We start from the raw sequence: 25,528 nt of genomic DNA on the forward strand, positions 1-25,528 counted from the left end.
CAGGAAGCACTGGAAGAGATGGGCTGGCTGGAATACACAGGCCACACGCTCTGATCTTCAGCTCCTTCTGAGGGCCTCCAGAAGGAGCTGAAGCTCCGAGCGCATAGCCTGTGTATTCCAGTTACCTATCGTCAACCAGCACTGACTGCAGGGGAGAGGAGACAGCGCTTATCAATGCCTGGAATGCCTGAGCAGTGACGTCATCCATATTCTTACTATGGCCCATCCGTTTTTGACGCTCTCTCCTCTCCCCCCCGTAGCTGCCACTGTCTGACACAGGGGAGCTGGATCATGTGACTGGATTGAAGCAGCCTGAAAAAAGGTAATTATATAAATCTTTCTTACACAGGTTAGTCAGAATATATACAAATAACTAAGGAAGGGATAAAGGAGCTATATGGGCTACACCTCTATATGAGGTAAAGGGGAATCATGATTCCGTAAACCCAAACCCAATATTGACCGTCACCTCTCAAAATAAGGATGAGGGAGAGGGTGTTCCTCTAGACTAAGGCAACATATAATTATATATACAGTTGTGCTCATAAGTTTACATACCCTGGCAGAATTTATGATTTATTGGCCATTTTTCAGAGAATATGAATGATAACAAAAAAACATTTCTTTCACTCATTTGTTAGCTCTCACATGGATGCACTAAGAAGGCTAGACACTGAGCCATAAGGAGGTAGAAAAGAACAGTCAAAAGACCTGCGTAACAAGGTAATGAAACTTTACAAAGATGGAAAAGATATAAAAAGATATCCAAAGCCTTGAATATGCCAGTCAGTACTGTTTAATCACTTATTAGGAAGTGGAAAATTAGGGGCTCCTTTGATACCAAGCCGAGGCCAGGTAGACCAAGAAAGATTGCAGTCACACAAAATGTGAGAGCTAACAAACTCATTGACGATTTATACACAGACACTAATTGTGATTTAAAAAGACACATGTGGGAAATTAACATTTAATTGCCATTTTAACCTGTGTGTGCCACCTTCTGTGTCTGTACCAAGGCCAAACATTCCACGGTATGTAAACTTTTGATCTGGGTCATTTGGGTGCATTATTATGATTTAAAAAGAGTAAACACAGTTGATTGATAATAAATGGCTTCAGCCAAACACTAACCATGAGTGAAAGAAATGTTTTTGTGTTATCATTCATATTCTCTGAAAAATGGGCAAGAAATCATAAATTCTGCCAGGGTATGTAAATTTATGAGCACAACTATAAATAGTCAGAATATATGTTTGGAGTGGGAGGGAGCATTTTTAAAATTAGTAAGATATAGGCTGGAATTATACTTTTAAAGCATTTACTGAGTTAAAGCATAACTACAGTTTGTAGAAAACTCTGGGGGAGATTTACTAAAACTGGTGCACACAGAATCTGATGTGGCTGTTCATAGTAGTAACCAATCAGCTTCTACCTTCAGCTTGTTCAATTAAGTTTTGACAATAAAACCTAGCAGCTAATTGGTCACTATTCACAGCTGCAGCAGATTTTGTGTGCACCAATTTTAGGAAATTTCACCCACTGTCCCTGAAGCTGTTCTTTGAAAATCCCCTTCATATATCTTGCCTGGGGTCTTGTGGTAGGTCATCTGATATTCTGAGATCTTCCCAGGATCCTCCTCTCACTGTGGTGGCTGTGGGTGGTCTTCAATACTGAGCAATGCTGATGTTATGATGTCATTGCAGCTGTTTGCATTATTGTACTATGAGCCTAGGCTCACTTGGAGGGGCACGCCCAGGGGGTGTGTCCATGACTGCCAGGGCTCACAGGAAGTGGGCTGAATGAAGCTTGCCATCATTCAATGCAGAATTGGCTGGCAATGGAATTTCTGCAGAGACAGCATCAATATTGCAGCAATAGATGTATTCTTTATTTTTAAAGTGGCTGGACAGGCTATTTAAATTAAAAATATATTAAACTGGAGAGTTTCTTCAAGGGAAATCAAATATATTTATTCCAAACTATGAGGTTGTACAAACTATCAATTATGGGTGAATGCTGACAAACTTGGCATATGGTTTTCTGGTCTTTTCAATGCTCAGTGAAGTTTTACTCCCCCTGCTGTAACATAATGAGAATCATTCTGCTTGCTGCATTCTCTGTACTACATCCATCTATGCATTTATCAACTGTTGAGATCAGTATTGAAATTCCAACAGCAATGTTTCTATGGAAATTCTTGTCATACAGAGAATCGGAGGTGTATTTTGAAAACATGTTCTTCCCTACATTTCCTTTCCATGCTGCTTCGCACTAAATAGGTGAGAAAGAGCAGAAACACCCATATAAATGTATAAGATAATAGATGTATGAATAAAATATCCATATTATAATATAGGACATCTTCATTCTTTTTTTTTAGGTTAACACAAAAATATGTGATGATCTTTTTACCTGGTCTACCTGTAAGTTGGTTTTAGTAATACATCCTGTCTCTTGTGCTCACATGACACTTCCTGCTTTATATACACATGTTCTAATTTGTTTTAGATAATGTTGTCATTTTTAACCAGTGGTAGGGTGTCCTGCCAAGAAGAGTGCTTTGTATTTATAAGTGCAGCTCCAAGGAGGTTGAACCTAAAGTAGAACTATAAGCAAATCTTTTTCTTTGGATAGAGCAAGGGAGGGTTATAACCCCTGTCATATTTTTTTTGCCACCCGTGACCCATAATGAAGATTTCCCTTCACTTCCTGTCCCAAAGCCAAACAGGAAGTGGGAGGAAATCCCTGCAAATTTAAGGAATTCCTTGGCGACCCCCATTGGAAGATTTCCTCTCTATTACTTTTCTGGGGACAACACAAATTTTCAGATTTTTTTTACTTTCCCTTTTAAAGATAATGGTAAACGATCTCGCAGGGGCGTGACTTCCGCTGATACGACCGGATGTGAGCGGCGGAAGCTCTGAGTCAGCCTGAGTCTCCGTCGGTATCCTGAATAGTACGTGCTACAAACCGAAACCCAAGACCCCGATATATGAACGAACCCGGCAGAGAGATGAGTACTAAGCAATCGGCAGCCGATCGCCTAAAAGAGTATGCGAGGACGGAGAAGACGGAAAGTGTTCTGAGCCCTCCACAGACAAGGAGTTGCGGGCCTTCGGCGCTGGAAATCCAGAAAACGAACGTGCCTCCGTCCCAAGCTGAGAAACCAGAGAAAGCTACAATGCTAACACTGGAGCAGGTGAGCGGACAACTAATGGCGGCCATCCAAGCAAGCAGCGTGGGACTGACAGGTAAAATGGATGAGATCAGAACGGATATTGGACTGATTAGGCAAGATATGCACAGTATCAGAGATAGGATGGCCGAGGTGGAAAATAGAATATCTCAACTGGAAGATACAGTAATTCATATATCTAAAAAGATAGCAACAGTAGAAAAGCAGATTGGTACATAGCAGCAGAAAACAGATGATTTTGAGAATCGGATGCGCCGCAATAATATAAGAATAATAGGCCTTCCGGAGAAAGCGGAGGGGTTTAACCCGGGGGACTTTGTTGAAAAATGGTTGATAAAAACATTTCCAGAGATGGAGGTATCAAAGGCATTTGCGGTGAAATGGGCGCATAGGGTCCCTGCAGTAATACCTAGGCCTGGGCTTCCCCCCTCTGCTGGCGCGTCTCTTGAATTGCAGGGATAGAGATACAATTCTGCGAAATGCAAGACAAAAAAGAGAGATCCATTATGAGAATAGTAAAGTGTCAATATTTCCAGACTTTTCTCTAGAGCTACAAAAGCAGCGGGCAACTTTCTATGAGGTTAAGAAGATATTGAGAGAAACAGGAATAGAATACTCTATGGCATATCCAGCCCGGTTGAGAGTGGAAGAAGGAGGAAAGACTGTGTTTTTTAATACACCAGAGCAAGTTAAAGAATGGATTCGATCAATCAAAACTGTATCTAAATAATTGAAAAAGAAAAGTGTGAGAAGATTTAAAGAAAAAGATCTACCGGGACAAAATTCTGGAAGAGAGGGGGGGGAGGACTATGTTTGATTGATGGCAGGAGGGGGGTGGGGGAGGGAGAAGAGTAATGGTGGGTTTTGTTTTTGTTTTTTCTCCTTTCTCCCCCCTGTGAACCCTGCCGGAGATTGAGACAGGGGACACAGGGGAGATGCGGGAGAATGTAGTGTAACCCGCTCATCTCAGAGTGGGAGTAATGGTGTGCCCCCGGAGGGGGATGCTGTGGTTTGATAAATTTGTTTTTGTGGAGTGACAACATTGGGAGATGGGTTGTTTGTTTTTTTTTTTCTCTTTGTGTGAGGGTCAAAAGTCACAAAGTTAATCACAAAGCACTAGGGGGGGAATAGTAGAAATGTATATTAAAGAAGTGAATATAATAAGATGGGATAGAATAAGGGGGGGGAGGGGGGGGAATAAAGAGTGTTATAAGAAGAATTGGGATTAAAGGGGTAAGGGAATAAATGGGGAGAATGAAAGTTAATCACATAGTATGATTTAACCACGGAAAGACAGAAGGAAGGGGATTCACTTTTTTTTTTCTTTTTTTGCCTCTCCCTCTCCCTCCCCCTCCCACTTTTTCTCCCCTAGTGATAGGGAAGGATATATTAATGAAAGCACCCTTCTTTTCTTATTTACATGGAGGGGGGGTGGAGGAGTAGACAGCCTGAAACAAGACGAATTACCTATATAAAAGCTGATGCGACATGTCCGTAATGCCCTAAATTTAAGTATGTGTTTGATGGATGAATGGATGAATGGAGGGGGACATTTGATCAGGGGGGAGATGCCCGCATCCATGTATGAGGCAACAGTAATACTGATACCCAAACCAGAAAAAGACAGGAAGGAATGTGCGTCCTATAGACCAATATCTTTGTTAAATGCTGATTACAAGGTATTGGCAAAGGTATTGGCTAAGAGGCTTAATGGGGTTATCCTATCTATTGTATCAGAGGATCAAACAGGTTTTATGCCGGGGAAGTCCACTACAAACAATATTAGAAGAACTCAGCTGATGGTTCAGCTGAAAGATTGTTTTCCGGAGTCGAGTGCCTTGGCATCGTTGGATACGGCCAAGGCATTCGACTCTATAGAATGGGAATTCCTGCAGGCAGTGTTGGAAAGAAGTGGATTTGGGGAAGGATTCAGAAAATGGGTGAGAATATTGTATAAACAACCATGCTCTAACCTTTTGATAAATGGAATTCTGTCCCCTATAGTGAAATTGCAAAGGGGAACGAGACAGGGGTGCCCGCTGTCCCCCCAATTGTTCTAACTTGCCATAGAGGCATTAGCCAATAGATTTAGACAATCTAAAATATATAAAGGGATTAGATTGGGGGATAAGACTGAACACATAGGACTATATGCAGATGACATCATATTATATATGGAGGATGCACATAGCTCATTAGGGGAGGCAATGAAGATAATAGAAACATATGGGATACTATCGGGACTTAAAATAAATTGGCAAAAATCCACATTGATGTTATTAAGACCAGGTAAGGAGAGGAATTTTCAGACCCCATTAAAAATAGTGGACACCTTTAAATATTTAGGAATAAATATTACATTGGAAGCAGAAGAAGCCCTTGAAGCAAACATAGACCCCTTAGTAGAATATGTAAAGAACAAAGTGGGAGTATGGAAAAAACTACCGTTATCAATGGCAGGGAGAGTACAGCTGATTAAATCCATTATACTACCGAAGTGTTTCTATGTGATGGCGCACTCGGAGGTAATAATACCAAAATATATATTCAAAAAATTAAACTCCCTGTTAACTAGATTTATCTGGGCAAATGGGCGCTGTAAATTAAAACTCTCGGGGCGTGGCCTGGACCGGCATGGTGTAGGGAGTGTGGAACGGGAGCTCCGCTTGCCTAACATCCGTATCTCTATATCCTGGGGCAAAGCCTGCTAAATTTCTACACATTACTGAACTCCAGGCATACCATGGTACCGAGGAACATGTCACCGCCAAAAAAAACGATGGACTCAGCTGCTAAATTGGCTAAATACCGTCATGCAGAGAAGGAGGCAGAGGAGGATAACAGCGCCGGATATCCAGCAGCGACGAGCTCCTCTGCAGAAGATACTGCAAGAGTACTAGAGGCAATATCGGATTGCAAAAGCACCCTAACGGGTAAGATTGAAGAGGTGAAAATTGATGTCTCACTTATACGCCAGGATTTACAGAAACTCAGAGACCGGGTTACCGAGACAGAAAACCGCATCAGTCATGTGGAAGACAACATACACCCGCTACAAGTGACTGCAGAGCAATTACAACATCAGCTCCATGCGGTCCTAGTGAAGTAGGACGATATGGAGAACCGCCTCAGAAGGTGTAACCTGCGGTTTGTAGGATTACCCGAAGGCTCAGAAGGTACATACCCTCCTTCTTTTCTTGAAAACCTTCTCATCAATACTTTTGGAAGGGCTGAATTTTCTACATCTTTTGTGGTCGAAAGAGCGCACAGATTGGCTGCCAAACCTCCCCCCCAAGGGGCACCACCCAGGACATTTATAGCTAAATTACTCAATTTCCGGGATCGGGATGCAGTTCTCCGACTTACCAGATTGAAGGGTAACATCCCTTTTAAGAACGGCGAGATCAAGGTATTTCCAGATTTTTCAGCCGAGGTACAGAAAAAGAGAGCGCAATTCACCGAAGCAAAGCGGCAGCTGAGGATACGTTACTACTCATACGCGATGCTATTCCCGGCTAGACTTCGGGTAGTCGGAGAAGACCGAGCACACTTCTTTGAAACACCTGAAGCTGTCTTCTCCTGGCTTGAAAACGCGGCGGCGCCAGCACGAGAACCCGCTTGATGAGCGGCTGTGCTCTCTCCTCATGTTCTTCCTGGATGAACCCTTAATCTAAGATGCCGGTACAGACGAATACTACTCTCTATCCGCGCTGAAAACATTTGGAACTCTACAGGTACTGTGTTATTTGAGCCTCTTTGTACCCCGGGACTGGTGCTCTGTTTCCCCCCCCCCTCCCCCCCCTTTTTTGTTTCTTTTTCTCTCTCCCCTCCATGGAGGGGCAAAAGTCCTTCCCAAACCTGCCTTACTTGGGTACAAATTTCCCCTTCACTATCACATATTTTATCCGTTACTCAAGTCCCCGCACAAATACCTCGGTACTGCATTGGATCCGTATGGCCCCGTTTTTCTCTAATTTTCATGGCAAAACGGCAACCGGTATGACATCTGCGACATGGTCTCGCATTCCATATCCTTCAGATTACTCAGACAAACCCATCCTGAAGCCACTAGAACGGATGTCATACTCCCTGTACTGTTGTACGTTTTTCAGCGGTTAATCGTCCCATTAGGTGCGGTGACCCTTAGGGGATCCGTCATTGTTACTAATGAATGCAACAAATGTTGGTTGTTTCAAGTATGGTTTCCCTGGCCTGCCCGGCTCTTAAAGACCACATCTGATAGATCCCTGATGTGTTGTCTTGCCGGGCAATCCAGTGTGTTAAATTTTGTTGTTTTAAGTTTAAGCACGTGGGGTTTTTTGTTTGTTCTTTGGTATAGTGCAAATTACATATATGATGCACTTGAAATTATCACTGGGTATGCTCACATGCAAGCAGAGCTACTTTTACAAAGTGGTCCATTAAAGATACTGTTTATATACGGCAGATGTGGTGGTGTGTGCGGCAGTATCCTGATCTGGGGGCCCCGGGCTCGGCGGGCGATCCCGCATGCCCTCCCGTATGCGGGGGGGGCCTGTGGGGTGGGCGCGCGGGCTCGGGGTGCTCGGGCTCCGGATATATGTACCTTGTCAATATGCCTAATGTAAAGTGTTTAACGTGGAATGTGCACGGCCTTGGAGCCAAACCCAAGCGCAATGCAGTCCTATCCTACTTAAAAAAACAGCAAGCAGGGATCATGGTGTTAGTGGAAACCCACCTTACAGGCCAACTTATGCTGGCGCTCAAAAAACAATGGGTGGGATGGATATACCAAGCTCCATATACTGCAAACTCTAGGGGCGTGGCTATCTTGGTGGCTAAAACAGTGCAATTCGTACTCCTAACGCTCAAATCAGACCCCCAGGGTAGATTTTTGTTTTTGCATGACAAGGTGCATGGATTGGAACTCCTAATTCTGGCCATGTACATACCTCCCCCGTTTCAATTTGGAATCCTGTCAGAGGGGCTGACCTTTATATCCCACTACCCTAATGTCCCTGTGCTCTGGTTGGGAGATTTTAATAACTTCATCAATAAGGACTTGGATAGACTGACACTGACTCCTAATAACCAAAACCAATCTCACACTAGATTTGGTAAACTCCTTTCAGACCTCGATCTCGTGGATACCTGGCGGCACCGACACCCAAATGATAGGGTATACTCCTGCTTTTCCTCGTCGTATAATTCAATGTCGCGGATAGATTTAATTTTACTATCCCACACCCTCCTCCCCATTTTGGGAGAGGTGGGTTTCAACCCACGGGTTCTATCCGATCATGCTCCATATTGGATTTCATTGCGGATAGACTCCTCCCCTACGACATATACGTGGAAAATAAACCCTTTCTGGCTGACAGCTATCCCTGGGCTAGAGGAAATTGGGACCGAATGGGACCTGTTCTTTCAGACCAACCGAAATACTGCGCCACTAGAGCTGATTTGGGATGCTTTTAAAATACACGCTAGGATGATATTAACGCAGCGTATTTCTAGATACCGTCAGAACTCGACGCGGGTAATAAAACAGGCGGAACAATCCCTTGCAGAGGCGGAGAGAGAATTCATAGCTGATCCGTCTCCATCCACAGCAGATCAATTAAAACTACAAACCAGACTTGTGAATGGTCTTCATTTCCAAAAAGCTGAGAGGAAGATCTTTTACAATAAACAGAGGGTGTATGAGAGTGGAGAGAGGGCGGGACGTCTTTTGGCCTACCTAGCCCACTTGGATCATAGGCCTCCAGTGGTGGTGTCCCTTCGGGCTGCGGATGGGACCCTGATTACAGACCCCGATATGGTGGCCGGGGAGTTTTCGCACTTTCTTCGCTGCGCTTTACAATTCCACTACCACCAATCCCCCGGAAGAATTAGCGACAATCCTTGCCAATATAGAAATGCCCACCCTGACGGGTGAACAATGTGAGATGCTAGAAGCTCCCATATCTAAAGATGACATAATAGAAGCCATGACCACACTTAACACATCTAAAGCACCAGGCTCTGATGGCCTCCCACTTGAGTTCTACACGACATATGCTGAAACCCTAGTCCCCAGGCTCTATGAATTATTTTCTCACATCTTTAAACTGGTGTCCTACCCCCTTCCATGAGTGAAGCCTATATTGTACTGATACCCAAACCAGGGAAAAACCCGACCCTCCCCGAATCATACCATCCGATTTCCCTGCTTCAACTGGACATTAAAATATTGGCCAAGGTCCTGGCACTACGATTGAGCAAAGTGATAATGACTTTAATCCACCCTGACCAAACCGGGTTCATGCCAGCTAAAAACACGGCCTTTAACCTATGTAGACTACATATGAACATGCAAGCTGAACATGACCACTTAGGCTCCAGAGTAGTAGTGTCCCTAGATGCTGCTAAAGCGTTTGACACTGTCGAGTGGGACTATCTTTGGTCATGCTTACGTCGTTTTGGTTTTGGGCCCAGGTACGTCAGGTGGATTCAACTCCTATATCAGAACCCTTGTGCCATGATCTTGGTTAATGGCAAAGTATCTGATTCCTTTCCCCTGTCCAGAGGCACGCACCAGGGGTGTCCCCTATCCCCCTTATTATATGCCTTGGCGGTGGAGCCCCTTGCCTCCTCCATTAGGGCACATGTAGGTATCCAGGGCCTGAGACGGGGAGATTTAGTAGAAAAGATCAGCCTATACGCGGACGACATGTTGTTGTATCTGACAGACGCCGGCCCCGTCCCTAAAAATAGCCCTTGAGCTTATTCAAAATTTTGGTAAATACTCTGGCCTCAAGATCAATTGGGATAAATCCTTGATTCTCCCCATCGATGTCAGTGTTCCCATTGATACGATGGCCTCTTCTCCCCTTCTTAGAGTTAGCTCCATGACATATCTTGGAGTCATCATAACCCGCACACCAGAAGACTATGTCAGGCTTAACATAGAACCCCTAATAGCACAATTAAAAGCTAAAACTCAAACATGGGCCAAACTACCACTGGGGGTTATGGGTCGGATCAATCTTATTAAGATGGTTCTTCTCCCCAAATTCTTGTACGTCCTTTGGCATGCTCCAGCTTATATACCCCTTAGGCTTTTCAAATCTATAGAAGCCCTCCTTAACTCATTTGTATGGGGATCGGCACGGCATAAACTGTCCTGGCAAGCACTCAAAAACCCAACTGAGTTAGGGGGTGCGGCATTACCAGACTTTAACATGTATTACCTGGCTGCACAATTATCTCATTTTTTCTTTTTAGATAAGCAGGACAAAGAGCGGTATTTATCCCTGATATGTTCCTCCTATACCCAGGGAATAACTCACCCCTTTCAAATTCTGCTCAAAGACCGTAAAAGTACTGGGAATCTGGGTGGATGTAAAAGTCTAATATATCATCATTGGAAGATATGGGAGGTCATAGGCCGCAGACTGAAAATACCACCTACACATTACCATACACCACTATGGGATAATCCTGGTCTACAAGAATTATTAACTATTCCTGATGTTCGGTTATGGTTAAATCAGGGAGTAAGGTATCTATCTGATGTGTACTATAATAATGTATTTAAGTCATTCCAACAACTCAAAGAGGAATTCCACCTCCCCAACTCGATGCACTTCAGGTACCTCCAGCTCCGCCACGCCCTCCAAACACAGTTTAATGCTGAATCCCCTAATGTGGAGTGTCTTGATGTTTTAAGCATTATAACTGACCAGGATTCCCGTAAGCTTATATCATTGTTCTACAACTCTTTACTCCGCCCCCCGCAGTCATTCTAGCATATAATTTAAAAAAACGTTGGGCCCGGGATGTGGGGGAGTTGGAGGATGATGAATGGGAGGATGCATTGAGCACTAATAAAAAAGTATCCACTAGGCTATCTGACCGTGTCACGCAATTGTACATTATGCATAGGTCATATTTAACCCCCCACAGATCGGCTAAATTTAAACCCAACCAGAATCCACTATGCCCTAGATGCGATAGCCCATTGAGCAGCTTTTTTCATCTTATATGGACGTGCCCGGTGATACAGGACTATTGGTCCCAAATAGTCAAATTTATACACAACAAGATGGGATCACCTGACGCTTTGCCCGAAGCAATGCCTATTGGGAATATTCCCTGACCCTGACTCAGATAAATTTCATAAAATATTCTTACAGGAAGTATTGTTCACGGCTAGGCTACTTATAGCAAGAAAGTGGCTACAAGCCGCACCGCCAACAATCCAGGAATGGATCTCATCGGTTAACCAGGTGCTGCCATATAAAAAAGAGATATACGTGCATAGAAAATGCCCTGCTAAATATGGCAAGATTTGGGACACATGGCTGGAGAATGCAGATACATGCACAGAAATACCTAGAGACCCACTATAAGCTAATTCCTGTGTAGAGATCTCTATGAGCCTTGTATGTAAGTTAAGCGCATATCCATAGTTGCTTTATGTTCCAAGATGGCAAGATGTAATATACATGACTGGTATATACCCTGTAATTGGATCATACCTTTTTGTTGTCTGCACATACTCTATAAATGCAATGTTGTAATGTGTACTCTATAAATGCAATGTTGTAATGTGTACATCATATGTAAACTGTTCTCCTTTTTTTCAAATAAAAACACCACGTTATTTGTAAAAAAAAAAAATTAAAACTCTCCACGCTACAAAGACCTAACAATGCAGCAGGACTGGCAATACCAGATCTATATTTATATTATTTGGCGGGGCAATTAAAACACTTAAGGACCTGGGTAGTTCAGGAACGAGAAATGAGGGTGGAGAAATATCTACTAGAGTAAATGCAGGTAGGAAACCTTCTGGTAGGATTAGAATTAGTAGAATTAAGAAGGATTGGAATAAAAATTCCTCTTCTAAAGCTGGCCAGGTCGGTGTGGAAGGAGGTTAAAAAACTAATGGGGTATAGGGACATTCTACCAGAAATACCATTATGGGACAACCCAATGTTTGAAAAAATAGAAATATTTGAAGATAGTAGATACTGGAAACAGAACAAAATAAAAACTATTGGCCAGATGTATAATAACAATGTAATAGTAACATATGAGTATATGTATAAACAATATAACCTACAGAGTAAACAATTTTATAGATACCTACAGCTAAGACACTTATTACGAGAACAGTTTGAAAGGAAAGAACCAAAAATCTCTAGATACCCTCTCATATGAATATTAAAATCTCAAGGACCAAAGGGACTGATATCTAAGTTGTATTCACACTTGCTACAGAGTAAAATAAAGGGGGACCCGGTGGGTGAGAGGGAAAAATGGCAGGGAGTCATCCCAGGAATGAGTGAACAGGTCTGGGATGAAATCTGTTCCTCGCACCTGAAAGTATCGCCTGCAATAAATAATAGAATAATTCAATTAAATATAATATATCAGACATATTTGGCACCAAATAGACTATGCAGGATGGGGAGGATGCAGGCGTCAGATTGTACAAGATGTGGAGAGGAAGGAGCGGATTTCATCCATGTTATGTGGCAGTGTGGATGTATAGGAAGGTATTGGCAACAGGTAGTTAAGAAACTAGGAAAAATCATAAATAAACCTATGATGGCTACGGTGGAGCTGTGTGTGCTGGGGGTGGTAAAAGATAAGGTGTGTGGTTACACTAGGATATTTTTGCAAAAAGTATTATTCCTTGCCCGAGAACTAATAGTGGAAAAATGGATCCAGTCAAGCCCACCTACAATAAATCAGTGGGTGAGGGTGGTAAACCAGGTAGTCCCAAGTGAGAAAATAATGTATGAACAAAGAGGAAATATGCAGAAATAATAAGATTTGGGCAAAATGGAATAAATCGCACTTGATGACAGATATAGGAAGACCAGAAATTACAGTATAAAATGAGTAAAAGGAGAAAGATTTAGTGACCATAAGATGAATGAGAGAGTAGACTGAGTGTAAGAGTGGGAATGATAATGATATTTATGCAAAATTTGTGAAAGAAAAAGTATAGAAATGATAATGTAAGTTGTGTTAAAAAACTTGTAAAGAAAAATTTGCAATAAAGAGTTTATAAAAAAAAAAAAAAAAGATAATGGTAAACAGGACAAATAGGGAGGGTGAATCTCCCTAATGGGGGCACAGACAGCAATAAAAAGTGACAAGTGTGCCACTCCCTCTGCACTCTGTCCAAAACTAAAAAATATGTTTTGTCTTTAGTTATACTTTAAATATCTAATTCTCAGACAAGAGCAATGTCAGGAATCTGCAACAGATGACTAGATCTGCGTAGCTACACAAGGAAACTGAGACCAGAATGTATATACAGTGCATCCGGAAAGTATTCACAGTGGTTCACTTTTTCCACATTTTGTTTTGTTACAGCCTTATTCCAAAATTGATTCAATTAATTATTTTCCTCAAAATTCTACAAACAATACCCCATAATGACAACATGAAAGAAGTTTGTTTAAAATCTTTGCAAATTTATTAAAAAACGAAAAAAAATCCCATGTACATAAGTATTCACAGCCTTTGCTCAATACTTTGTTGAAGCACCTTTGGCACCAATTACAGCCTCAAGTCTTTTTGACTATGATGCTACAAGCTCATTCTTCTTTGCAGGACCTCTCAAGCTCCATCAGGTTGAATGAAGAGTGTCGGTGCACGGCCATTTTCAGATCTCTCCAGAGATGTTCAATCGGGTTCAAGTTTGGGTTCTGGCTGGGCCACTCAAGGACATTCACAATTTTTCCGTAGCCATTCCTTTGTTATCTTGGCTGTGTGTTTAGGGTCGTTGTCCTGTTGGAAGATGAACCTTCGCCCCAGTCTGAGGTCCAGAGCGCTCTGGAGCAGGTTTTCATTAAGGATGTCTCTGTACATTGCTGCATTCATCTTTCCCTCGATCCTGACTAGTATCCCAGTTCCTGCTGCTAAAAAATATTCCCACAGCATGATGCTGCCACCACCATGCTTCACTGTAGGGATGGCATTGGCCAGGTGATGAGCAATGCCTGTTTCCTCCAGACATAACAATTGCCATTTAGGCCCAAAGAGTTCAATCTTTGTTTCATCAGACCAGAGAATTTTGTTTCTCATTGTCTGAAAGTCCTTCAGGTGCCTTTTGCCAAACTTCAGGTGGGCTGTCATGCGCCTTTTACTGAGGAGTGGCTTCCGTCTGGCCACTCTACCATACAGGCCTGATTGGTGGAGTGCAGCAGAGATGGTTGTTCTTCTGGAAGGTTCTCCTTTCTCGACAGAGAAATGCTGGAGCTCTGTCAGAGTGACCAACGGGTTCTTTGTCACCTCCCTGACTAAGGCCCTTCTATCCCCAATTGCTCAGTTTGGTCGAGCGGCCCACTCTAGGAAGAGTCCTGGTGGTTCCAAACTTCTTCCATTTACAGATGATAGAGGCCACTGTGCTCATTGAGACCTTCAATGCTGCAGAAATTTTTCTGTACCCTTCCCCAGATCTATGCCTCGATACAATCCTGTCTCAGAGGTCTACAGACAACTCCTTGGACTTCACAGCTTGGTTTGTGTTCTGACATGCACTGTTAACTGTGGGACCTTATTTAGACAGGTGTGTGCCTTTCCAAATCATGTCCAATCAACTGAATTTACCACAGATAGACTCCAATCAAGTTGTAGAAACATCTCAAGGATGATCAGTGGAAACAGAATGCACATGAGCTAAATTTTGAGTGTCATGGCAAAGGTTGTGAATACTTATGAACAAGTGATTTTTTTATTTTTTTATTTTTAATAAATTTGCAAAGATTTCAAACAATCTTTTTTAATGTTGTCATTATAGGGTATTGTTTGTAGAATTTTGAGGAAAATAATTCATTTAATGCATTTTGGAATAAGGCTGTAACATAACAAAATGTGGAAAAATTAAAGCACCGTGAATACTTTCCGGATGCACTGTAGTAAAATGAATTAATTAATAGTAAAGCAAAAAGAAATCCACATACCAGCAAACAACGAACATAAAAAATACATAAAACCAAAATGCCTAACGAAGTAACAGAAAACGAACAAGCTAACTATATACACTATGTACAATGCATATATAGAAGATGGGGAGTACAGGTCAAAGGAAATCCCAGAGATGCCAGAAAGGGGGAATCAGGACTGGGTACAGGAACAAGTGGAGCAGGGCGCAGGGTACAGGATGCGGGGCTAGAGCAGGAGCAGGATAAAACAGCATGCAGTATCTAGCAGCAAGCAAGGCAAATCAAAACATTGACGCAAAGTGACCTAGCAGAGGAGATCCTTACAAAAAGTGTAGCTGCTGACTTTAAAAAAAAAAAAAGACACTCACCTGTCCCAGGATCCAGCGATGTGCTCAACCTAGCCATTTTCTCCACCATCTTCGGTTCCTGATGCCGGCATCTTAACTGTGAGTACCTGGCTGTGACCGCCAGGTGCCCACTGTGCATGCACAAGCTCTGTGACCTGTCCCAGAAGACTGCAGGGAAGGAGTGGGGGTGGACATCTTGGGACAGTTGGGAGCCGGTACCACTCAAAACCAGGTAAAAGAGGAGTAGGGGAGGAGGCCTAAAAGCCCAACTTTTCCTTTTGGGTGAAGCTCTGCTTTAATTACCCTCCCAACAACCAGCATTAGGTAGAGACTGGTTACTGGAGACTGCTGTTTTCCTGGGAGACTCCCACTGGTGGACATTGGACTACAATTTTCCAACCAGGGAACCACAGTGCCACCAGCAGGTGAACCAGGCCCTGATAAGCATGTTTCAAAAACCGACCAAGGGCAGCGCAAGTAGTGTTCATGCAGAGCTGAAAGACAGGCAAAGGTGAGGACAGATGGCGTTTGGGCAAAAGATCAAGGCAGGCCACAGACAGAAAAATAACAGAGACCAGTGACCAGGCCAGGGATTTATATAAATGTTCCAAATCATCTCTAAACTTCGTCCCATTCTCTTCCTCTCAGATGCCGAAAAGCTGGTTCATGCTTTTGTCTCCTCCAGGTTGGACTACTGTAACGCACTTCTCATTGGGATTCCTAGAAAGAGTCTGCAGAGGCTTCAGTACATTCAAAACTCTGCAGCAAGGATCCTGATGAGAGTGCGGAAACATAAGCACATTACCCCCATTCTTCAGTCTCTCCACTGGCTTCCTGTCTCCGCCAGGATTGAGTACAAGGTTTCTCTCCTCACACATCAATGTATCTATAGTCATGCCCCTCTCTATCTTAAAGAACTTCTCAAACCACAAAACACAACATGTCCGCTCCAATCGCTCAAACCTTCTTCATATACCGAGAACTAGACTCAGGACAATGGGAGACAGGGCCTTTTGTGCAGCTGCCCCGCACCTGTGAAATGCCCTACCTGACACCTTAAGGGCTCCTCAATCTTCTGATTGTTTTAAAAAAGGTCTAAAAAGACATTTCTTTTTAGCAACGCATTTTGTTCATTTTAGTTTTTTGTTTCATTATATAAATTGCTAATTTTTTTTGTTTTAACCTGTAGCCCTTTGAGATCTTTTGATGAAAAGGGCCTTATAAATCAAATGTATTCTTATTATAATTCATCCCACAAAGACATGCAGAACTCTTTTGTTCAGGCATTAGTGTGGTCTACTGTGCTTATGAGCAGGCTCAAGTGCTGCATTTAAATATTGCCAGTAAGGGGCATAGACATTCACCAAATTATAGCAAACCTAGCCTGAACAGAAAAACTCCACCATATAAGCAGTTTATGCACATGGAGAGCAGACAGCTGTGCCTAGTGGGAACTACTGGCTCCTTTCCACTGCTGTAAATTCAGTCTCCCTATGTCATATTTACAGTCCTAAATAATGCTATGTAAATTGCACGGATATGTAATTTTTCAATTATTTTAGTTTGTGTGTTTTATTTGTTTTTTGTGTTCCTTTTTTCGATTCTGGAGTGCTTACCATATGCTACTAACATGCTGTAGTGCACTGATTTCTCAAGTGGGGTGTATTTCATTTGGTTTGTGAACATTATTTGCATCTTTTTTTATATCATTACAGTCAAGGTGTTGTACTGTGTCTGCCCACATGGAGGAAAATTCTCACTTGCTGCCACTCTGACCACTGGCTCTGGGACAGGAAATAAAGGGAAATGTCCTTATTGGCTACACAGACAACAATAAAAAAACACATCGGGGGCTCATTCTATTAAAAGACCCGCTCTATAAAAAGAAGACAGTGTCCTGTCTTTATGCTGACAGATGCTCTCAATAGCATGTTGCTATTCATTTGCTGCAGTTTAAACACATCTTGGTAGGGCACAATGAGCAAGCAGGTCAAACTCAACCTCTGAACTGCCATGTATTCTGCTTCATTAAAGTCAATAGTATTTTATTTTATCATCCATTGAGGGACACAGGAATTGTGAAACATTTCCACTATATGCTGCTGCCTACAAGTGGTTTGTGCACAGAAAAAAAAAGGTTGAAGGCCAGACCCCATAAAACTCTACCTCTAACCATCATGCCTCGGTTTTCTAGGAGGTTGGACACACTTTTTATACTTATTTTTTTCCTCACTCAAATTACTTGGTACACTGTAGATATTTTTTTCTTCAGTGGCTTCAATTAAGAGCTTGAAAATGCTGCTTGAGCTAGTCTGTACACAGCAGCTATTCAGTTGAATGTGTTCATACCAAAACCTTTGGAGGCCATTCCTGGTTTGGTCGGACAGGGTGACTGTGGGCTAGCCTGGAAACAACTCCTAGGCCCACTCGAAACTGAACAAGAGCATTTCCTCTTTAAGAAAGGTTTACTAATGGGTAATCTATGGCCAGTGTAGATGCTCCAGTGATCCGCTACAGTGATCAAAGGTGTACTTGCCTCTGGCGACATCACTGATAGAAAGTTGCATTTCTTCCTTAGATCTTAGTCTGAGCCCTACGTCCTGCTTTGGTGGTAACTCTGTTCTGATAATAAATATTATCAGATTGGATTATACTTCTTAGAAAACCGCATTATGGAGTGAGTGGAATTGATGTTGGAAGCCATGTGCTTTATCTACTACAGTTTATTACAAATCTCTGAAACTTTGTCCCACATAGAATTGATACCTTCTGCAGCTCACAGGCTACTTGCTAACAGGTGACATCTATTTCAGCTGCATTGTCAGCTTGTTTCCTGAGCATCTTATGGTTAATCTGGCCTTCCGAGGTTCCCCGTACTCTGTTCCTGTCTTAGTAGGAGCCTGTCTTGCGGATTTATTCCCTAAAAGGGTATTTCCTCCCCTCTGGGAAATTGTGTGTCCTCAAAAAAATGCAGACCCTCATTATTCCTTCTCCCCAGAGGGACCTTCTGAGATAGAGAATCAGGTTGGAGCAGTTTCCACTGTTCCCTCCCCTAGCAGTATCAATTAGGAGCACTTGTAGTTGTGGACAGAAGTAGACCTTATTTTCCCCATTGTGGGATGCTTAGGTGACCTTTCTTAAAAAGGGTCAGTTTTCTGGACTCTGATAGCCAGAATTCTTTGAGGGGCCCAACTTCTGCAAGTTTCCACTGGTTGGAGGCTACTGAATGTCTAGTGTTTGTAACTATTGGTTACCAATGAGGGAGGGTACCTAGCTTAGATCCTTGCTGAAGTACAAAACACCCTCAACCTCTTAAAGCGGGAGTCCGGCGACCAATCTTTTTTTTTTTTTTTTTAGGTCATTGAGACACTTTGCTAATCCCAAAATAATACTCACAGTTTGGGTGTAATATTTCCGCCTCTGTCTGTTTTCGTACCGAAGAATAACTTAAAAAATGGGATGCTGGCTGTTTCCATCTTGCTTGTGGGCATGTGAAGCCCACAAGCATTGATTTCCTGGATGCGGTAAATGCTGTTCATTCACAGCTTGTTCACGCGTATGATCATTGTTTCCGCACTGAATCTTGGGAAGCCCTGGCGCCGGGGAAAGGCAATAAACACGCCTACTCCCATGGGAGGAGAGACAAGAAGTGCCACAATAAAGTACAATATAAAGGTAATTACAGCGATAAAAAAAAATTTTGTGTGGCATTTGAACATCTATGCAATTAACTGAAGGGGGTAAGATTAAGTTAAAAATTTGAGTGGAACTCCGCTTTAAGGGTCTATGAAGTGGTTCCTTTTGTGTCCTACTGTAGTCGATTTGCAGTGTCTATGGGAAGTTCCACAAAATGTCTTCCCTACTCCTGTTCTTAATCAGGTGACCAGATAAGCCCTGCAGAGGGTTTTCCCTGTCAGTTTCTAGAGACACCACTGGGAGAATTGCTCTGCTTGCACTACTCTTTTTGCTGCATTTTTATGGGGTGGCTGCCTTTCCACTTATTCACTCTAATTTGGTGCGGGGTATTTCTTGCACCCCTTTTCCCTTTTGTTCATCAGTCTGAGACTTAAGGAGGTACTTATTTCCTCCCTCACTATCCCCCCCCCCCTCCTCTTACCTATATAACTGGGTGGTGCAAGAAAAATATTTACAGATCTAGTTAACCAGCAGTGTTCTCTAGGTACTTTGCTGTAAACACACCAGCTCACGTGCCACCATCTTCATCTGACATCACCGGGGGTGCCAGATGTCTCCTCTTAATGGTGGTGCAGTGGAACTGTGATGATGCACATGCACTATCATCGTCATCAGGCGGGCAGTTGCAAAACCATGAATAGGCAGCCAGCCCCATTGATTATATGTTGCATGAGCTGTAGGGGGTATCTCAGAAAGCTGCAGGCACTGTACAGGTCATTCTAGCCTAGACCAGAAATTAGGGCATGCAAGGAAGCGGCCCAAACAAAGGGTATTTTTCCATCATAAAAGAAAATTTTATCCTGTGAGAGGGAGGTCAGCGGAGATCGATATAAAGTTGATGGAAGAGGGTAAAATTCCACTTTAAGGTGGTTCTATTCTCCACCTCCTTAAAGTGGTTGTAAAGGCAGAAGGTTTTTTATCTTAATACATTCTATGCATTAAGATAAAAAGCCTTCTGTGTGCAGCAGCACCACCTCCGGCCCCCTAATACTTACCTGAGCCCCATCTCTATCCAGCGATATCCACGAGTGCCTCGGCCATTCAACCAACCTGATTGGCTAAGACACAGCATGGCGGCATTGACTCCCGAGCTGTCAAAATCAGTTAGCCAATCAGGAGAGAGAGGGGGCAGGGCCAAACTGCAGCTCTGTGTCTGAATGGATACACAGAGCTGCAGCTCGGCTCTGGTGCCCCCATAGCAAGCTGCTTGCTGTCGTGGCACTCAACAGGAGAGAGGGGCCAGGAGCTCCAGCCAGGGACATGTGAAGAGAAGGATTGGGGCTGCCCTGTGCAAAACCACTGCACAGAGCAGGTAAGTATAATATGTTTGTTATTTTAGTAGATTAAAAAAGGTAGAATTTACAATCACTTTAAGTCAACGATCATCCACCTTGGGAAATTATGTTAGTTTTCTATCTTGATTGTTTCCCATGAGATTGAATGCCTTTCTTATCTAATGCCTGGGGTCGTTTAAAAATTTAGCTTTTGCCATCCTGGTCTTACCTTTAAACCTGTTTTCTGTTTTGATGCTGAGACACCTTCTAATGTTCTCTATATTGACCATTCTTGTTGCTTGTCTGTTCCTGTTGGTGGCTGATTTAGCTCATGGCTGGTGCAGACTTGGTCTCCTTTAAGGTAGTCATCACCTTTGGCAGCAACTCCTGTCCTTGTCTGAGAATCACGTTGATTCTCTGCAACTTCCCCTAGATTGTTAGAAGTTCCCCTGTCATGTTGGGACCTTCACCTCTTCTTGTTCCGATTTGGACATTTGTCCTGATTGTTGCAGGCACAGCTGTTTTAGAATCCTTAAATTCCTATGTTCCTCAATAGTTGAAAAAAAAAAACATTTTTTTGAACTTCCTCTAAAATCCTTTTCTTGGATTACACTTGGACACAAGTCCCATCTCTCTGGGATGGTTAGCCTTATTAACTTCTTGCTCACAAAACTGAGACATGATGGTTAAAGCCGGGGTTATTTAAGGCTACTTTCACACTGAGGCGCTTTACAGGAGTTTTAGCCCTAAAAATAGCACCTGCAAAGCGCTTCTCCTGCCACTCCAGTGTGAAAGCCTGAGTGCTTTCACACTGGAGCAGCGTGCTTGTGGGACGTTTAAAAAAGTCCTGAAAAGGGGGGGCGGAGGCGGCAGCCAGAGCAGATGGCGGAGTGAGAGCTTTGCTCTGCCACATCGGGCTTAATACAGCAACTCACAGCGCACAGAAACGCTTGAAAATAACACCACTAGAGAGGGGAGATAGTGGAGAACAACAAGGGCACAATGAGTAAGAGAAAGGAGAGAGAGGGGCCACGGAAACTCACAGATTTCTTCCCTCCTGTGACGAACTGGCCGCTCCAAGATGGCGCCGGCGCTGGGACCTGTGTTCCCACAGCATCAGCTAACATGCTCAGCCATCCAGCACCATCCGGGGGTAAGTCGCCTGATACAGGTGTAGCACTGGTAGATTTACAATCCACCACAGATTAGGTAAATTTAGTAAATTGTGTGTTAGGAAGGTTAAAAGTTCGCCTCTGTTCCAGCTTGGCTGACGTTGTGTGTGCTTCCATGCTGACCGGTGGGTGTCGCTGTTACCATTAGTCAGTGTTGGAAGGGCAACGTGTCGAAGTGTATAGATGCTCCTCTGTCTCCGAGACAAGCTCCGTGGAGGTGGTCCTCCGAGTTGCATTCTGGGAAGGGGGTATTTATGGGACAGACGCCATGTTCTAAGGTCGTTTTGCAGCCACCTGCTGGCCCTCCTGGCCGACAGGTATGCGTTAAGGAGCTACCTCGTGGTTCTCTGATCGGGAGGCCCACGATGCTACGGCGCAGGGGTGGGTCCAGAGGCTTGTCTGGGGCCCACCACCACGGCCGAGGAATGGTCCTGAGCTGTCAGTCCTGTGTGACGAAGCTGGACAGCCGAGGAGATCCCAGGGGAGGACCCGTCTTGGAGAGATCACGCAGCGTGCTGGTCTATGGATGGGCCTGGTGACTCGGTTGTAGGACATATCCAAAAGAAGTAATTATAAAGCATAATGTCGCCGGTTCAGCTTAAAGGTTCAGGCACTGTGACTGACTGTTCACTGCAGAAGATCTGATACATCCTGTGGCAGAGGATCGTGCAGATTTACCCCCCAAGTAAGTCTGTGGCAGAGACTTTAGATTCGTGCTGCGTACTGGCTGCTAGACCGGTGAGAGAGGCCTATCCAGACGAGCAAAGAGTGCGTTCCATGAGGGGAATGCATTCTACATAATTATCTGAATTCTACCGGGACATTTGTCGCTAAGATCTTGTAAGAAGATATTTCGGTTTCTCCTGAAGGTTTCCTTTTCTGTCTCTTTCCTGCTACTTCCTAAAGTTTGACTGTTCAATAAAGCATTGAACATGCAGTGTTGGTGCGTGTGTCGTCCAGCAGTAAACTCAATGGAACCCCTAGACCCGGTGGCGGTGAAACAGAGGGAAGCAAAGTGAAGGTAACAGACCCGCTTAAACCAGCAGCTCCACTGTGAGTTAGTGCAACACAGGCTATCCACTGCCATCTTCAGCATTTAACAGCCCTGTTAAGCAAAAACGAAGGCTGGGGGAGCAGGGAGGTGTGGAGGATGGAACAGAACTGGAGGGGGAAGAAATGGAGGAATCTACCTCACGCGACCAGCACTTAGATGCATTCCCTACCACAGGGCAACCCATCATTGACACTACAATGAAGGAGATGCTGCAAACATTAAGGGGGGCTCTCCAGCAAGATATGGCAGCTTTTATGAAATCCACAAAAACAGAAATAACTGCGGTTAACAATAGAGTGGAGTATGTGGAGAAAAAAATGGAAGAATTTACCCTAGCGCACAATGAGCTGGTAGATGTCCACTTTGATGTGGAAGCTGAGATCAAAGCTATGCGCCTCAAAATGGCGGATATCGAGGACAGGTCCCGCAGGAACAACCTCAAATTTAGGGGGATCCCCGAATCCGTTAAACCGGCTGACCTGCACTCATACCTTCGAAAGCTTATGACAACGGCTCTCCCATCCCTGGGGCATGCTGACATTGTCGGTTTTGGCAGCCCACAGACTGCCAAAACCGTCATACCTACCTGAGAAAACTCCAAGGGATGTGATAGCTAGAATCAATTTCTACCATGTGAAGGACCAATTAATGCGATACTCCAGACAACACCCTACACTCCCAGACCGCTTTTCAGGGATCGCTATACACGCTGACTTGTCCCAAGCTACCATGACAGCGAGACACAACCTAGTGCCAATTACTAAAATCCTGCGTAACCACAAAATTATCTACAAGTGGGGCTTTCCAGCCAAACTGCTAGTGGAAATGCACAAATCACACTCCATCACTTCACTAGACAGAGGCATGGCACGACTCAAGAAATGGTGTCTACCCCCGCTGAAAGGCAACACTGCTGACCTGGAGCCATTCCTGGAGCAACGTCAAAATCACCGCCATAACAGGAGAAGTAAATAGTGCTCCACTGCAAGAGCCTCATGGCCTATACAGCAGCATCAGTACACTCCTTAAAGTGCACTTAGCCTTGGTGCCTTTCGGCTTCAACACATGTTTTCTGTGACACCTCACTTAATGCCCTTTTCTCGGCCTTTGTGATGTTTCCCGTATTCTGTTCTCAACAGCAGTTGAAAACTGCAGCTAGCAAGTTAGTGCCTATCTTTGTTTGGCTTAGTTTTGAAAAACTCTGTTCCATAAGGGTTATGCAAAGTTATTCATCCTTAAGCACATGCACATTTCATGCACTGAAGTCTCATCTTGTCTCATACCGAATTCCACCACTGGATGGCGACAACGCACCACCTACTATACATATGAATCTTTTATATATATATATATATATATATATATATATACAAAAATGTTTTTATTGAAAAACTAACACATACAGTCCAAAGATCCTCAGGTAAGGCATACATATCAAATGAGTACATTTCCTTAAATAATGAAAACATAACATTTTACATTTTGATATAGTCCCCATCACCAAACATTATGCGTTCTAGATCAGGTTCCACAGCGCCCCCCGCCCCCTGTCTATGGCATCACAACTCACCCTCCTCAATCCGGTGATAATTCAGAATGTATAATGTATTTAGCCAGTACTGAGTCTCAAAAGTCTGTATATGACTAGGTTGTCCGGGGCAAGCCCAGGGGTACCCAGCCGTGGCTCCCATAGCTTTTCAAATTTTTTTGAGAATCCCTTATGCTGGTATAGGATTTTTTCCATTCTTGGTACATTGCCTAGTGCAGTAATCCATTCCTTAACTGAGGGAGGTGATTCAGACCTCCCATGCATCATTATCAGCTTGCAAGCCATAAAAAGGGCCCTGGTGAGGGCTTCTCTAACATGGGGATCCCATTCCAGTTCATCTAGTAAGTTCAAAATGCAGTGCAGGGATTGACACCCGAAACACTGCACCAACAGTATCTGTCACCCCCTTCCAATATACATGTAGTTTGGGACAACGCCAGAGCATATGTAACAGATCCCCGTGGTCCCTTTTACATCTATAACATGTGGGTGTGGTAACAGTCCCATACTATGCAATCTTTGGGGTGTATAATATATTCTCAGGAGTGTATACAGTTGTGTCAGCCTTTGTGTCACATTCAGGGAACATATGGAAACTGACTGTAGTGCTTCCTCCCACTGATCCTCATCCAGGGATCCTACATCCATCTCCCATTTTCTTTTCACTGTCAGGGGGTGTTTTGTGAGATATTTATGTAGCATAGTGCTATAGCTCCGGGAAATGAATACGTTAGAAGTCTCTGCTGTCTTAAGCTGAAGGAGGTGGGGAGTCGAGTCCACATGCCACTCAGAGGCTTTTGATTGGGCTATGAATGCATGTCTGAGTTGCATATAGTAAAAATACATATGTGCTGGCAGCCTATAAGTCTCCCTCAGAGTGTCAAAAGGCCGCAATTTCCCATTACTTATTATTTGTGTCAAGTAGAGAACACCAAATCTCTTCCACCTCTCCGCGTGTTGCAATTTGGCCAGCTCCGGATAGGAGTCATTTGCCCATATGGGGCTAAACTCACTAATACCTGTCGCCCCCTGCAAATACTTGGTTTTGTTCCATACCTTCTGTATTAGGGTATATGTGGGGAAGCTTTTTTGAGGTTTTCCGAAAGCTAATGCCTCGAGGGCAGTTGGAACAGATTTTCCACCTACCGTATGGAGCATAATGTTTTCTGAAGCACTGTGGATTCTATCTGCTGGGTCTCCCTCCAGAACCATGGTACCTATCAGGTGTTGCAGTTGTGATGCCAAGTAGTAAAGCCATGGATTCGGCAATGAAAGACCACCCTCGTCTTTGAAACGTTGAAGATGTTCTAATT

At 43.6% G+C, this 25,528-nt stretch overlaps 1 protein-coding gene across 1 annotated transcript in view; it reads left to right on the forward strand.

Annotated features, from left to right (window-relative positions):
- LOC141128078 (multidrug and toxin extrusion protein 2-like) overlaps positions 1-25,528 on the forward strand; it is a 214,359-nt gene that overhangs the window by 90,806 nt on the left and 98,025 nt on the right. Inside the window, exon 5 of the mRNA XM_073615143.1 lies at positions 2,381-2,423. Within this exon, the coding sequence (XP_073471244.1) occupies positions 2,381-2,423 (43 nt within the window). The remainder of the gene's footprint in view (positions 1-2,380; positions 2,424-25,528) is intronic.

The sequence above is a fragment of the Aquarana catesbeiana genome, linkage group LG02 (assembly GCF_042186555.1).
Source record: "Aquarana catesbeiana isolate 2022-GZ linkage group LG02, ASM4218655v1, whole genome shotgun sequence".
NCBI lineage: Eukaryota > Metazoa > Chordata > Amphibia > Anura > Ranidae > Aquarana > Aquarana catesbeiana.